Source organism: Condylura cristata, unplaced genomic scaffold (assembly GCF_000260355.1).
Source record: "Condylura cristata isolate star-nosed mole 26May11 unplaced genomic scaffold, ConCri1.0 scaffold00001, whole genome shotgun sequence".
Taxonomy (NCBI): Eukaryota; Metazoa; Chordata; class Mammalia; order Eulipotyphla; family Talpidae; genus Condylura; species Condylura cristata.
In genome coordinates this window covers 2,184,892-2,200,778 of record NW_004567102.1, presented here as the reverse complement: position 1 = coordinate 2,200,778, position 15,887 = coordinate 2,184,892, and the positions used below count along the sequence as shown (strand labels likewise).

At 39.7% G+C, this 15,887-nt stretch overlaps 1 protein-coding gene across 1 annotated transcript in view; it reads left to right on the top strand.

Annotated features, from left to right (window-relative positions):
* NUDT3 (nudix (nucleoside diphosphate linked moiety X)-type motif 3) overlaps positions 1-15,887 on the top strand; it is a gene marked incomplete at its 5' end in the record, with an annotated part of 94,398 nt that overhangs the window by 50,532 nt on the left and 27,979 nt on the right. The window contains one exon of the mRNA XM_012721624.1: positions 1,093-1,203. Within this exon, the coding sequence (XP_012577078.1) occupies positions 1,093-1,203 (111 nt within the window). The remainder of the gene's footprint in view (positions 1-1,092; positions 1,204-15,887) is intronic.

Below are 15,887 nucleotides of genomic sequence, written 5' to 3'. Positions count from 1 at the left end.
GTGTAGGGATACCTGAATGTCTTTCTGAGTCCCCTTTGAGCTTGTAGGTCACAGATTTTGCAGATGAGCATCAGGAGAATCTATCATAAGAAAAGGAAAGTGTTAAGGATGAAAGATAAAGAGAATTTCAAGAGTCGGTAACTGCAGAAACCTCAGGGGAAGAGGCTTGGAAGATAGGTAGCCATAAGTCCGTAGCAGAATCTGTAATGGTGGGGAAAGACTTAACATTTTCTTTTCAGCGTCAAGGATGATTGACAATAAAGTAGTCCTCAAGGGGAAAATGGTTTAGATAAGAACTGGAGGCTCCAAGACAGAAAGTGGTAGTTTTAGGGAGCAGTTGAAGATTCTTTTGGTTTTGAAAATAATGCCAACCCAACTCTACCTTTAAATAAGGAATCCAGCTAGCTATTTTTTTTAGCATCTCCTAAAGAAAATGATTGGAATGTTGATTAAGTTTGCATTAGTAAAGTCTTTGCTATATCAGTGCTCTGTGTATTTGCTGGGTGTTCTTTTCGCTTCTTAATAAAGTTCCCTAGTGAAAAAAAATACAATTGTAGCCTAAAACATGATGCAAAATGCCTCTGTTTCCCACTAGAGAGAGGGAGTGAAGTTCTCAGTGCACACTTGAGGATTAGGGTGGTATGTGGTATTGGCACGGCCTTCTGATGGAGCAGGGATTCATGAGAGTGAGGACTTCAAAGGCCTCATAGGGACTTTGGTGCCAACAGGGTTAAGGACTTCTTTCTTCCTGACATTTACAGGCTCACCAGTGATGGTTTTTTGTTTTTTTTTTTTTTTTTAGCCCTTGTCAGCTTTGTGTTCAGAGGGGCTTTAGAAGGAGGGGGACTGACAGAACAAGTGACTGAGAGTCTAAGGGTGGGGTAGATGTGATGGCTTCTGCTTCAGAGGCCTTTTTACGTTTATTAGCAGGTTGCTACTTCAAACAGAAATGAAAGCTACTCTACAAGAAATTATTCAGAGAGGTGTAAACAACAAACAGGTCTTAGGTACTTCATGGTGTTTAAAATCTGAACTTGTACATGTGTGTCTTTTTGAGTTTTCCACCACCTACATAACCTCTGTGACTTTCAGGTGCTACTTGTGAGCAGTAGTCGCCACCCTGACCGATGGATTGTCCCTGGAGGAGGCATGGAGCCCGAGGAGGAGCCGAGTGTGGCAGCCGTCCGTGAAGTCTGTGAGGAGGTATGCAGAGACGGGCACCACTCTGCCTTGTTATTGTGGCCCTACCTTGTCTGTGTGGCTCTTCATTTATTGGCACTCACTGAACAAAAGTGCTTATGATCACAGAAAGGTGGCACTTAGTAGTTAACATGTGCCTTTCTGATTAAAGGGTGATCAGTAATGTTCTCCAGGCACTCTGCAGAAAGAGGGCTTGTAGTAGTTACTGTGTATACCAGATGTTCCTCTGTGACTTTGCATGGATTTCTTCCAGTCATACTTCTGTTACCTGTGGCAGGAGAGCAAAAATTAAATAGTTCATCCACTCTAAGAAAGGAGTGGAACAAGCTGTACTGGTGTAAATGGCTCATTCTCATTAACCTTTGGATGAGGAGGAAGGAGCCCTGTTCTGTGCTTCCTGGCTCCTAGCCATACAACAGTGGCCAAAGCAACAATTTCGTTAGCCAAAAGTGGTTAATGGTGCAGCTTGAGAGATAATGGTATTTTCTTTTTAATTCAGTCACATAATGTTCAATATACATGTCTTGTGCTCCTGGGCTATACTCTGTATCTCTTGATAGATGCACTGGAATAAACAACTAGAAGAAGTTAAGTTTTGGACTCTTAATTCCTTTACTTTGAGAGCTTGTAGTCTGGTATAGGTTGTAATTCAAAACCAGGAGGAAGGAACTAATGTTTTTCCACAGGCTTTTGATGACACCACGCTTGAATCAGCTTGTGTTACTCATGTAGGACTCCAAACTCAGTGGTGTAAGTTTTATCATCCCCATCTATTTATCTTGGCCACATCGATAGTGCTGTTTAGATCCATTTCCTAATTCCAGAGTGAATTTAAGTCTGATTCTAAGTACACAAAATAGCACTTAGAACAAGGCTGAATCCATTTTTCTTTTGGGTCCAGTCTTTACTAGGGTGTGGGCCAGAGGTGCAGAGAGTGAGAGAATTCACCAGAGACAGAGAGGGGAAAGGAGGCAGAACAGGCAGATCTACTGAAATACACCACTGAGGGGAGCAGCAAGTGAGACAGAAGAGGTCTGCTGTGCCACGTGGGTCAGCTCTCTGGACAGGGATCAAGCTCATGTCACAGTGACTAGCAGTTGCTTGATAGCACTGAAACTTTAACCCTTGTCCTACCAGGGAGGCCACTCTTAGACTGTTCTTACTGAATGAATTCTTTCCCTTCTAAATTCCTACAAATTTAAGCTGCTTGTGTCACTCTCATTTTATCATGTACCTGGTATCCATAACTAGATTGTGACCTCTGAAGACAAGAATTATGTTTCCTGTTTTAAATCTTCTCTTCCTGTGCCTACTGTATAGGTAGGTAAAGCGAAAGTGATTAATATATCCTTCTGTAACAAATGGAACATTGGATGGAACAATAAAAGCCCTGAAGAGATGCCTTAAATGAAAATAATCAGGGACAGAAATGATAAATATTGAAAGAAAGGATGTGAGAAAGCATTCTTACAGTAATAAGAATGGGTATCCCATTTTCTTTGTAGACCTGGGATAGTGAGAAGTGTACAGAGTATAGACTGTTCTTGAGGGACAAATGTGATTCTATACTTTGTCTTCTTAGACTTAAGGACACTTCAGGGAAAAACTCTGTTTTTTTCTTTCTTATGTAGCAGTTCCTCCCTATATGTATGTGTCCTTTACTTTGACTCAGCACACTTCACTTCTGACACTGTTTGCCAGATGGGTAAAGGTTTTCCCCACAATAAACAGTTCTTGTAGCATCAGCTCAGTGTCCTACAATCCACTTGGAACTCAGTTCCAGTCCACTTGGAGAGAGTGGCAGAGCCCGCAGGGTAAAGGTTCAGTCCCACAAGACTGCCTCCCACTCTTCCTTATTCAGATGCCAGTCACAAGTCCAAGTTACCACTGTGCTCCAGCCAACCAGCTATAGGTGAGAGGTTATGATGACCCTTTCCTTGGGTTCCATTAATTTGCTAGAGCAATTCATTTAATTTAGGGAAACATTTATTGATGCTCACCAGTTTATTTAAGTTAATGATAAAGGATACAGATGAACAGCCTGCTGAAGATACATAGTAAATAAGATAAATAGACAAATAGGGCAAAGTCTGTGAGAGTCCCAAGTACAGAAGTTTCTGGCCCTGTGAAGTTGGGGTGTAGCCACTACCTATCTTGTAAAGATGTGTTTGCCAGCCTGGAAGCTCTCCACACCCTATTCTGTTGAGATTTTTTATGGACACTTCCATATTGATCATGTGTATACCAGATACATGACTTGATTGATCATTAACTCTTTTTCCTACCCTTCTTCCTTCTCAAGAAAATGAAAGGTCAGACTGAAAATTCCAAGCTTATAATCATGGCTTTGTCTTCTAGTGGCCAGCCTCCATTCAGAAGCCATCCATGAGACCACCAAGAGCTGCCTCATTAGAACAAAAGATATTACCAGAAAATTGGATGAAGTTCAAGAGTTCTATGTCAGGAACTTGGGCCAGAAACCACAAACATTAAAATAAAGGATGATCATAGTGTTCTTATTACTCGGGGCATTTCAAGGGTTTCAGGAGCACTGTGGCAAGAACCCAGGGCAGATTATTGGGTTGTCAGACAAGTCGTGATGCATTTTTTGATATGTTTTTCAAAGAGAAAACATGTCTTTTTTGACAAATACATACACACACACATACACATTTGACAGCACTAGAACATTTGTCTGGTTCTTTCTAGAGGATCCCAAAGGTTGGTTTGTTCAGGTAACTGTGGTAGGGACAGTGGGTGCACCACATCTACATAATTTGATTTAGACCTAGTTGCCTCATTGTAGGTTGTAAGATACCTAAGGTAAAAGTGACAGAAGTTTGGGAGAATTACCCTGACAGCTGTGGATTCGGACATATTGTTGGGAGACTTGTAGTAGATTGTTAGTTTTGGAACATGGAAAAAGAAAAAGTTCACAGACTTCCTACTTGGTTTTGGGGGGGTCAGGTCTGCCTTTGTAGGGCCCATTTGGATTTGGCATTTGTCTCTGGAAAACTGGTATTTGTTGTTACTGCTGTTTTGTTTCTGAGTGTTGTGGTTGAATTGTCCTTGGATTTTTAAGTGCAGCTAAGATGTAGGAAACTGGATGGTTACAATAGGAAGTCTTGTGAAGAAGTAGGGAAAGACTTGGGGTACTTTGTCTACATTTTGCTTCCTAGAAGTGACGTGCCAACCGTCAGTAGGTAAAAGGAGAATAGAGATGTAGGAATGAAGTGCTTGTGACATGAAAACTGTCATGAGAACATCAGAGCCTTACCTACTTCATGTCTTGAGGGGAATACTTGAAATTAAACCATGTCTACCATTCTTAACCCTGAAGAATCCTGACTTTGAGCATAACTTTTCCTCTCCAGTCAAGGAAGAATCATATACTTAATTCTAGCATTATTAGGAGGATGAAGAAGTATCTGTGAACTGCTTAGAACTTTAGAATAAGGTGTCAAATAAGTCAAATGTTCGTACAAACAATAAATATAGAGAAATATGTCATTACAAAAACAAACATTTCAGTGACTTCTATTAAAATAAAATGGGGCCCTCCCTGGTGCTGCAAAGGGTTAAAACCCAGCACCATGAAGCTCTCATCTTCACCTCAAGTTCCATCTCGGGCCAGGAAGCTGACCCACATGGCACGGCAGACCTCTCCTGACGCTACTGCTGCTCCCCTCAGCAGTACTTTGTTGATCTCAGTGTACTTTGTTGATCTACCTGTTCTACTCCCCACTCTGTCTCTGGTGAATCCTCTTACCATTCCTGCACCTCTGGCCTGTACCCCAGTTCTATATGCATAAATAAATCTTTTTTAAAAAATAAAAATAAAATAAACTGAAGGGAGTAATCCTATTCGATAGCCCTAACAGAAAATAAGACCTGGAATCAGAAAGACATAGATAGGGTGTTTTTGTTTTTGTTTTTTTTAATTGCCCTTTCTATTTTAGAAATAGAAAGCACTATTCGGGGGTTTGTTTAGTTTTAAAAACGTTATGACTTTTTTTATCTTCACAGTCAAAGTATTCTTTCATAATACTTATAGCGATTACTCTATAAGACAGGAGATTTTAACAGTCATTAAGGGCCTTTGATATAACACACAGATGTATTAATTGAAAACCTTTAACGTTTCAGATTGCATTTATTGTGTTTGCTTTTAAAAGAACTTTAGTTATCTAACTTAATAATAAAACCCATTGAAGTTCAGTAAAAAGGTCCTATGTATCTCATATATTAAAACTTACTAATAAACCTTGAAATAGTTCTACAAGGTATATAAAAATATTAATATTTTCAACTTAATATCATAAGTGAAAAATAAATTATTCAATTAAACTTTTGAAATTGAGGCTATCAGTTAATTAGCCAAATTATTTTAAATGTTACAAAATCATAAAATAACTTGTCTTCTTCTTAGCATAGAAATATTTTTATGATAATTTTGGTTTCTTACATATTTCTAAGTTTAATTTTAAGTATTTCCAGAATTGAGGAATGCTTACTCGCTAGAGAAACTGGCCTTGGCTGTTAAAGGGCCAGCACTTTTGGGTAACCTGCAGAAACTATGATGCAGTTCATTGTTACACCGTCAAGACTCAGCTCCCAGGACTGGCAGTCACAGAGCCCAGCATGGGAGGGTGCTGACTTTGTGCTTCAGTGTGACGATTGCTTCCCCTGTGAAGTCTCTGATTGCCCTCTGTAGATTTGTGGTTTTTCCTGCGTGTTTCTCTTACAGTCTGCGCTTCTGTCATCAGGCTATTTACACTTTATTCATAATATTGTTTGTTTAATTGCCTATCTTCTGTGCCAGATTTTACACCTTGTGTTGCTTGGTACCCTTCTTTCTTGCTCACTGTTGAGTCTCCAGTGCTGACTTACCACATGTAAGTGCTTAACAAAGTAAGTGCTGTAAAAATTGATGGTCCACAAAAGTAGTCCCATAAATGCCACTGAGGTGTGTATGCTCTTTGGGATTGTCAGGAGTAGATATATTTTTCCACATCCCTCGACGAGGAAAAATATGACAGTGTCACAGCAACTACAGGTTGAGCAGAGCTGGAAGCCTGGGTCGCGGCGCTCAGGCAGGTCTCTCCCACTGTGGGTGGGGCGGTGGGAATGTGTGTAGCTCAGGCAGCCTGGTCACTGCCCTGGTCCCCACCCTCTTTCACTGAGGCGCTGCCTTTCTAATATGTTCTTAACCCCCGAGGTCCTCTAGATCACTTTTCGTTTCGTCCTTTTTCTCCTCTGTGTAACACTTTCTGTCACTTGTGTGTTTCACATTCACCCTCGTCAAGAGGGAAGGCCTGCTTGGTTTTGCCTAGTTGCAACCTTTGGGCAGAGCTACCAGTACACATCATTAGCTTATGGCCATTTTGAGGATGGCTACTTTGCCTTTGCATCAATTGCTAATTTATTTCTAATGTATTGCTAATTATTTCTCTAGCTGGCTCAGAATAGCTTGTGCTATAAAAGCAGGGCAACCTGTGCTTAGTGCTGCCTTACTGAGAGTCTTGTGTATATCATAAACAGAGTTTTACTAATGCTGGAAAACGTTTGTACACATTTCCAAGTGGTCAGAACAGTATTGATGTGAAGCTATTTAGTAGAGAAGAAATGTATGTGTTTATATAGAAGGAAGAAGAAAAGTGCTTATACCCATACTGCGTTTCAAGCTCTGTTCTAAGTGTTTTTCATATGTTATCTCATTTACTTTTCACCAGACCTTATGAGCTAGGAAGTGTGATTGACATTTTACAGGTGAGAAAAAATGGGGGTTCAGTGAAATCAGTCACTGTTCAAACTGAGCCAAGCTAAATGTGCTCAAGTGCTGAAAGTAAGACTTGAATTCAGAATATCTAGTTTCAGCACCTGCACGCCTGCTGCTGTGCTCCTTGAAAGAATATATAGTCACCGAAATGTGCACAGTGGCTAACTTCAGTTAGTTCATGAATTTTCCATTTCCTGCATTAAAAGTATTTTGTTACTAAAATTTTTTTCTATGTAAACACGAATGGGATGAGACTGCCAAGTTGCGTGGCATGGCATTGTAAGGCCTCCACTCTGTGCTCTGCAGCTTTGTTCAACCCAGCGTACTGGCTGAATTTCAGACAGATAAATCTATACAGCTTGAAACATTGCAATCATTTTTACAGGGCTCAAACATTCCTTCTGTAAATTGGCCTCCATTTTTTAGCTGCTAATAAGTCAAAAATCCTATTACAGCGATCCCTCATAGCTTTGGGGAATGAGGGTTTTTCCCAGGGCTCTGGGCCTCGGTAACTGCATCTTGCCCGTGGCGGCAGCGCTGTGTGAGCCAGCCACATGACACTGTACTAAGGAAGAAAAGACCTCTTTGTGTTTTCAGAGCTATTCTTTCTTGCTAATTCAATGGGAAAGGTAAAACTGTTGGCCGACAGAAGAGAGTTCAGTCTGAAACGGTTTTGTCTTGTGTTCATGTTACATTTCCATTTCTTTTACCTACTCTCACCTCAGCCAAACTAAGAATGTTATTACAAAGATACAGGGTATCTGAAAATATTAACTGAAGGAGAAAATTATGTCCACACCTTCAGCTGCATCTTCTTAAAAGATGACAAAGATGGTACCTTCTGACTTTAGAGAAATGTCAGTTATTATAATGGAGAATGTGTGGCCAAAAGCCAGTTCCTTCTAGCAACTACTTCACATCTGAGCAAGGCCATAGCCACCGAACCACTGTTAGCATGTAAACTCTAACATTTATAGGCAGCCTGATAATTAATCTGTTCCGTAGACCTAGCCTAAAAATATGTAACTAAGTTCTCTGATTTCCTTACCTCTGCCCCAATATTACTTCTCTGTTGCTCATTTGGTTTTGCTGCACCTGCTCCTTTGCCATGTGAACACGCCATCTTGGAAATTTCTTCAGGTTAGTGACGTCTCCTTAACCTTACCTACATCGTGCTGACCTGCTTCAAGTTTTTGGTAGACTGTCTTACATAAAGTAAAAATGTCACACCATATTTCTCTCTATTTTCATTTTAAAAAATTTCTCTGAACACTTTATTTAATTTAGTATCAAGGGTTATGGTTACTCCAAGAACTCAGCACTTCTTTGTAGTTACCTATATTCTTATGCATCTTACTTCAACCTACCATGAATTTATTGTAACCCTTTTGATCTCACTTATGTTTTCAGATTTTAAAAAAATGGGCAATGCCATAGTTAACTTTTTTCTAAAAATCTATATTTCTTATCCTTATCCCTATACCATGCATTCCTGCCCTACAAAAATAAAATGGTTGTACTCTCCTATATATATAGCATAGCAACCAGAAGTCTCCATATGGTACCTTTTCTGTCTCTAACAGAAAAGCAGTATTTCAGTCTCTTGTTAGACTGAGTGGAAATTTTAAAAAGCCTGTGACTACTCGGGAATAATTAAAGATACTCTTTTGTCACCACCACCACCACCATCCCCCATTTTTTTTTTTAGCTCATAAATGCTTTGATGCTATTTAGAGTGGAGAAAAAAGTGCAGAGTGTATGACTGTATTATATTTTCATCTTTACTTTTTTGCCCAGCATGAGCCATTGTGAATGGAAGACATGATAGAGATAAAATTTATTAGGGAGTTGTTTTGTTGTTGTTTTTTTTAATCTAGAACTTTAATCCCCAAACATTTATCACTTAGTAACAAAACTTTAAAATGTAAATAATATTAGGACTGTGTTCTGTCATTTCAGTATAAGTAAAACACAAGGAGGTAAAGTTGTAGACCAGGGTCTTCAGCTCATAGGCTTGTAGAAATGGGACAGGCTGGGCCCGCCCTGGTGGTGCAGTGGGTCAAAGCGCAGCACCGTGAAGCTAGCTGCAGCTGCTTCAGCGAAAGGTCTGTCCCCAGGTTTGATACCTGTCCTGGAGGTGACCCACTTGGCACAGCAGATGCCTCGTGTCTCTACCCAGCAGTGTACTTCGTCCATCTGCCTGTTCTGCCCCCCACTCTGTCTCTGGTGAACCTTCTCATCCCCTGCACCTCTGGCCTGTACCCCGGGTCTGTATGCATAAATAAATCTTTCAAAAAAAATGAAATGGGACAGGCTTTTGCCAGTGGTTGTAGCTCTGACAAAGTGAGGAGAACCTGTTCTAGACGAGAGGCCTTTGTTGCTCAAAGCCAGTTAGTAACTGTTACGTGGCAGTTAGGACCTGGGGTAGTTCTGATGTTTCCAGAGAAACATAAAAGCTGATTCTCATGTAAGATCTTCTGATCTTTTGCTGTAGGCAACTAACTTTAAAACACTGTTTTCAAAATGTTAATCAAAATAACACATGCAGATGATTTAAAACAACACCAACAGTAGTAGTGCTGTTTTATAGTGGAAAACAACTAAAAGACATGTTCTTAATTAGGTAGGTAAACTGTGTTCCAGATTTTTATTTTATCTTGAATTGTAAACTGATACATTCCAGCTTCCTGAAAGAAAATATGTTTATTTTTCAGTACCCTAACTGATAAGAAAAAAAAAAAACATTTTTTTTAATCTTTGGGAATAATTTGCTATTTAATGGAAATATAATATTACCAAATTTATCTAGATAAAAATTACCATAGGCCCTCCCTGGTGGCGCAGCGGGTTAAAGCACAGCACTGAGAATCTGAAGCCACTTCCGCATGAGTTCGATTCCCGCCTGCTGCCTGCCCCGGAGGAGACCACATGGCGAGCCAGACCTCTCCTGACCCGCCCGCTGCTTCCCTCAGCAGTGTACTTCGTTGATCTGCCTGTTCTGCTCCCCACTCTGTCTCTGGTGAAGCCTCTCACCGCCTCTGAGCCTCTGGCCTGTACCCCAGTTCTGTATGCACAAATAAATAAATAAATCTTTAAAAAAAAAAAATTACCATAAACCAAGAATGTCCAAACCCATGAATAATACTTTGTTTAAAAGCAGGCTTATTTAGATGGCATTCTTTAATTTTTAAGGAATTTAAAATTACATAAGTATGAATTTTTAGTAATAATGTATATCTAATAGTAATATATATGTAATACTCTTAGTAATAGTATATGTATACGTAATATGTGTTTAATATACACTAATAGATGTATCTTAAAAATAAGAACGAGGCCCTTCCTGGTGGCACAACAGGTTAAAGCACAGCATTAAGAAGCTAAAGCCACTTTCGCTTGAGTTCGATCCCCGCTTGCTCGGCAGGTGACCCACACAGCACAGCAGACCTCTCCTCACCTGCCCGCTGCTCCTCTCAGCAGTGTACTTCCTCAGTCAGCCTGTTCTGCTCCTCACTCTGTCTCTGATGAATCCTCTCACCCCTGCACCTCTGGCCTGCACCCCAGTTCTGAATGCACAAATAAATAAATCTTTAAAAAAAAAAAGGGGGGGTCCTCCCTGGTGGCACAGTGGATTAAAGCACAGCTCTATAGGGCTGTCTGCAAGCATTGCAGCATGAGTTGCATCCCAGGCCAGGGAGTTGACCCATGTGGTGCAGCAGACCTCTCGTGTCTTGCCTGCTGCTCCCTCAGCAGTGTGTTTCAGTAGATTGCCTGTTCTGCTCCCCACTCTGTCTTTCATAAATCCTCTCACCCCCCCGCCACCTCTGGTCTGTACCCCAGTTCTTGTATGCATAAATAAATATATATTTTTTAAATAGGAGCAAAATAGCATTTTCTGTATGTTTGAAACTTTCAAAATAAAAAGTTATGGGTGAAAATAGACATAACTAGACATAAATAGTTATGTATCAACTGTAAGGTGGAAAATCTTAAGGTGGAAACTATGATTTAATAACAATATGATTGGCCACCAGTTTTCCTTAGACAAATTGTTGTCTTATAAGCACTATTATCTCGTAATTTTTACTTGATAAGAAGACAGACTTTTAAGGTTCTTTGGTCGCAACATTGTAAAATGTAAGAATCATCATGTCTCTTAATACATTGCATGTAATGATCAAATTCTGATCGTTTTAAAGAATTTAATGGGAAATGAGACTGTTAAAAACAATTTCAGGAATGCCTTTGTTCACCTAACATGGACATACATTTTTAACATGGAAACAACTTTCTCTCTCCTAGGAAAGCATGTATGCAAAAGCATAGCAGAAGTTAAGAGCTTGAGCCTTAGAAAAATTAATTTTGAGTATATAAAATGAACAGAGACAACATGCCATGTCCTACTTAGTGTGAAGGCTCGTGTGGCTGTTTTATGTCAGAGGACAGAATGACTCCCTTAGATCTCTGGCAAAGACCCTTAAGTAAATCCGTATTGAACCTCCTGTTTCTGGCAGCTGAGCACTTAGAAAGGCCTGTCCTCTCAGTTACAGTTCAGGGATGAAATGAAACCTTGGCGTAGACACCGCCTCGTGAAGGTCCTGGCTGAAGTGAGCTGTGATAATCCCCATGCGCAGCTCTTGCTCTGTGCTCACGCGGCCTGGAATGTAATTCAACTCTGGCCCCAGAGCAAAGTGGCCTCTCTTCTTACAGAGCAGGGCGCCTCTCTGCTCCAAGGCTTTTAACAAAATGGTAAATGACCACTCCTGGATTACTTTTATGATTACTTCAAGAGTCAGTTTAAAAGGTTGAGAATTTTTAGTGACTATTCATTTGACTTTTGCTGAAATACTTGGTTGATACCATTGGCGGTATGAAAACTGGTATTCAGAATGCTATGCCATATTCATGTTAGTGATCATTTAAGTTTATATAGGTGCTTTGACTAGGAATTTCCTTTAAAGTAGTTTGTAAAAATTTGCGACCGTAAAGGTTGAAACAGGATAATCTGAACAGGGTTTTTATTCTAAGGTTTTTAGGTGTGCCTTCTATCCCTTGAAACCATGCAATAGGATGATGGGAAGAGAACTTCTGTATCAACCTGGAGAGTCATGAAAACGTCCATAAAAACTGGTGACTGAGCTGAAAACTCAGGTAGTTGTGCCCCAGGTTCAGGTGGTATGCCCAGGGTAGGCTCTGAAGCTGCAGAGAGTCATGTGTGATGTGTCTGAAATGGGAAGTAGTAGAAGGACAGGTGTACCGTGTCTTAAGATACTATAGGCATTTTAGATACTATCTCCATTGTCAGCAGTAGAATTAGTTGAATGATACCACATATCAGCCCTTTTTTAAAAATTGAGTTAACATTAGTTTATAACATTATAGGTTTTTTTTTTTTTTTTAAAAATTTGTCTTCCTATTCATACAGAACTGGGGTATAGGCCAGAGGCTCAGGGGCGGTGAGAGGCTTCACCAGAGACAGAGTGGGGAGCAGAACAGGCAGATCGACGAAGTACACTGCTGAGGGGAGCAGCGGGCGGGTCAGGAGAGGTCTGGCTCGCCATGTGGTCTCCTCCGAGGCAGGCGGCAGGCGGGAATCGAACTCATACGGAAGTGGCTTCAGATTCTCAGTGCTGTGCTTTAACCCGCTGCGCCACCAGGGAGGGCCAACATTATAGGTTTTAGGTGTACAGATTCTTAACAACTCGATGTATCATACCACACCCAACACCAGAGGTCAGCTCATCCACCACCAACAAATCCATCCTCTCTACCCCTTCCCTCCCTCTTCTTCCCCGAGTCTGTTGTGTTGTCAGAGTCTAAGGGTTTGTTTTGTTTGTTTTCCTTTTCTTTATATTCCACAAATGAATGAAATCATATGCTGTTTGTCTTTCTCCTTTTGACTTATGTCATTAGCATAATCCCCTCGAGATTCATCCATATTGTTGCAGATGACACTATTCACTATTTTTATGGCTGAATAATATCTCACAGTGTACTGTATCTTCTTTATTCATTTAGCCTTCATCAGGCAGTTGGATTGTTTCCATATCTTGGCTGTTTTGAGTAGTGAATACCAGCTTATTTTGATTTGCATTTATCTGGTGACTACTAAAATAGGTTTCCCATTTCACTTACTTCCTCTCTACTTAGAAGATGGAAACCCCAGGGAAGACCAGTCATCACTATCTTCCCCTCTTTGACCCATGTGTTTGCAGTACTATCCTCCCACCAACGTAGCCAGGTCTAAAACCCCTCTTTTGTGAACTCCTTCACCCAGCTGTCGCAGCTTTCCACCATCTACTTCTGACAGACCCCTAACAGCCTGCACTTCATGTGACAGAGCAGTTATACAATTCTTTGAATGGCACTAAAAATGTTCATCTCATTTAGTTGGACTTTTGTTCTTCTTTAGTTTTTTGGGGGGTTTGAGGGGTAAAGTAAGGGCCTAAGTTGGGATGTCATCTGAATAGCCTCTGTTAACAATTAAGAGTGACATCAGATTCTAGAAAAAAGTAAGTTTGGCTTCAGAGTAGACCATAAAACATTCAAAAGGACTAAGTGCTTGAAGTGAATTTTTAGAATAGAGGAGTTTAAAAAGGGCATACTGGTTTCAACCAAGAGCTTCATTGTGAAGACATGCTTTCATTGCAGTTAATGAGAGCTGAAAAGTAATGGCTCAGCTATGGCTGTGTGACCAGTAATGTTCTGGATGCAAAACTGAGTGAGAACACTGAGGACAGCTTCAGATTTGAGAAACCTGTCTGTGTATGGACTGTCATGTTCAGTGGAATTCACTTTTTTATAGGATTATAAAATGGTGGTATTGCAAAGGACATCAGGAGTTTTAAATTTGCACTTTTGGTCACTTAAACCTTTACACCATTCAAATCTTCATTTTTTTCCCTTTGAATATATAATTATAAAAGATACTAACTCTTGTATGTTATCAAAATGATTTTTTAGTGTTTAACATTTAAAAAAATAATGTCATCCAACAAGAGTTTAACCACTCCACACCTGTTAGAACAGCTAAAAAAAAGACACATAGTACCATTCAAGAGCAGATTTAAAATGAGAAATGTAATTGTAGTTTCTTGCCTCTTTCATCAGAAAGAACAAAATCAGTTGTTTTTAGCAAAATTGAAATTTTTTTATCATTTCAAGCTGAAGCTACCAACCTTTTATTTTATTTTATAGATTTATTTATGTATATAGAACTGGGGTACAAGCGAGCGGTGTTGGGGCAGTGAGAGACTTCACCAGAGACTTAGTGGGGAGCAGAACAGGCATATCAACGAAGTACACTGCTGAGGGGAGCAGTGGGAGGGTCAGGCAAGGTATGCTGCGCCATGTGGATCACCTCCGGGGCCAGGGATCAAATTTGCACTGAAGTAGCTGCAGCCAGCTTGCAGTGCTGCATCCTAACCTGTTGCACCACCAGGGAGGGCCCAACCTTTTATTTTAAAATAAAAACTAGATTATTGTTAAAAAATAAAAAAGTGAAGTCCCTATTTATTGGTGAAAAATACCTGAATCACTTAAGATTGCTAGATCTGTCTTCTTAAGCTTTCATTGCTTTCTCTATCCCTCCTTTAAAGGCTGGTCTTTCATATTGCTTTTTGTCTGCTTGTTTTTCAATTCTCAGGTAGTTTAGAAAGCAGATTTATATAATACCCCTTTGGTGATTGCAAATTCAAAAAATACTTCGAGGCTTTATTTACTTAAACTTGCCTGCCCCTGTCAAAAAGTGTCCCATTTATGCCCTCAGCAGCAGAGATGAGGAGGTCACTGTGTGTCTGGTAGGTGGACAGGCCATGGAATCAGACGCCTGCAGAGCCTGGAGCTGTGGCTTTCACTGCATGGTATTGGCCGATGGTTTATCGTCTCTAAGCAGTGGTTTTCTTGTCTGGAGAACACGATGATACTGACTTCATAGGTGGACGCTTAGTAAGGACATAAATGCTAGTTATGATTATTCTTACTAGAAAAGGTAAGTACCTTGTCCCAAATCACCCAGCTATGCACGACCTCTCAGGAGGCTCTCCAAAAGCTCTTGATTCTCACCCTCCACCCCTCATCAAGCAGACACTGGTGAGGCTAATGGGCTACATTAGTCTTTTTATTTTTTAGTCTTTTAGGTTACTTTAAATATGTAGTTAGGAAAGAAAGGTACCATTGGCATTAGGTTCATTTTCTTAATGTTCACATAATTGAAAAGAGTGTTGCCATCACTTTTAGAGTCTGTTGTAGCATATTTTGTAACTTCTCAAAGGGGTCAAAGTGGAAGGCGGCAGCGTACCTCACTTTTAGATCCTGAAATTAATTTTAGCTCTTGTCTAGAAGAAAATAACTAATTTCAGACGATTCACTAATTAACCATGATGAGAATTATAGAACATGACCTGTAAAATTTTCTTAGAGGAGTCTATTAAGGAAAAACTTTTTTGCCAAGTTTATTATTAGTTTTTTGGAAGCTTTCAAATAAACAATCAGAAATTATATCATCTGTTCGTACATACAAATACAGACTTTTTACTGTTCCATTCCTGTTTATTTGTCTTTTTGTTGTTTTGAACTGTTAAACTCTGAGGTGTTGTATATCTTTGTATTTGTGATTGTTTCTCATATTTCTAGCACTTTTTACCTTATACTTTAAAGAAGTAAAGAAACATAAAATTCATTGATTTCTGTTATGATTTTATGATTTTTCTCCTTATTTAGGAATTAATTTATTCTTCTTTTTCCCATTTCCTAAGATAGAAACTTACATTTTTTAAATATGTCTTCCTATCTAACACATGCATTCAATAGTAGAAATTTTTCTACAAGTACTACTTTGCAGCATACTACAAATTTCACTTGGTCATGCCATTATTTCATTTTGTTCAAAGTACTTTTTTTTTTTTTT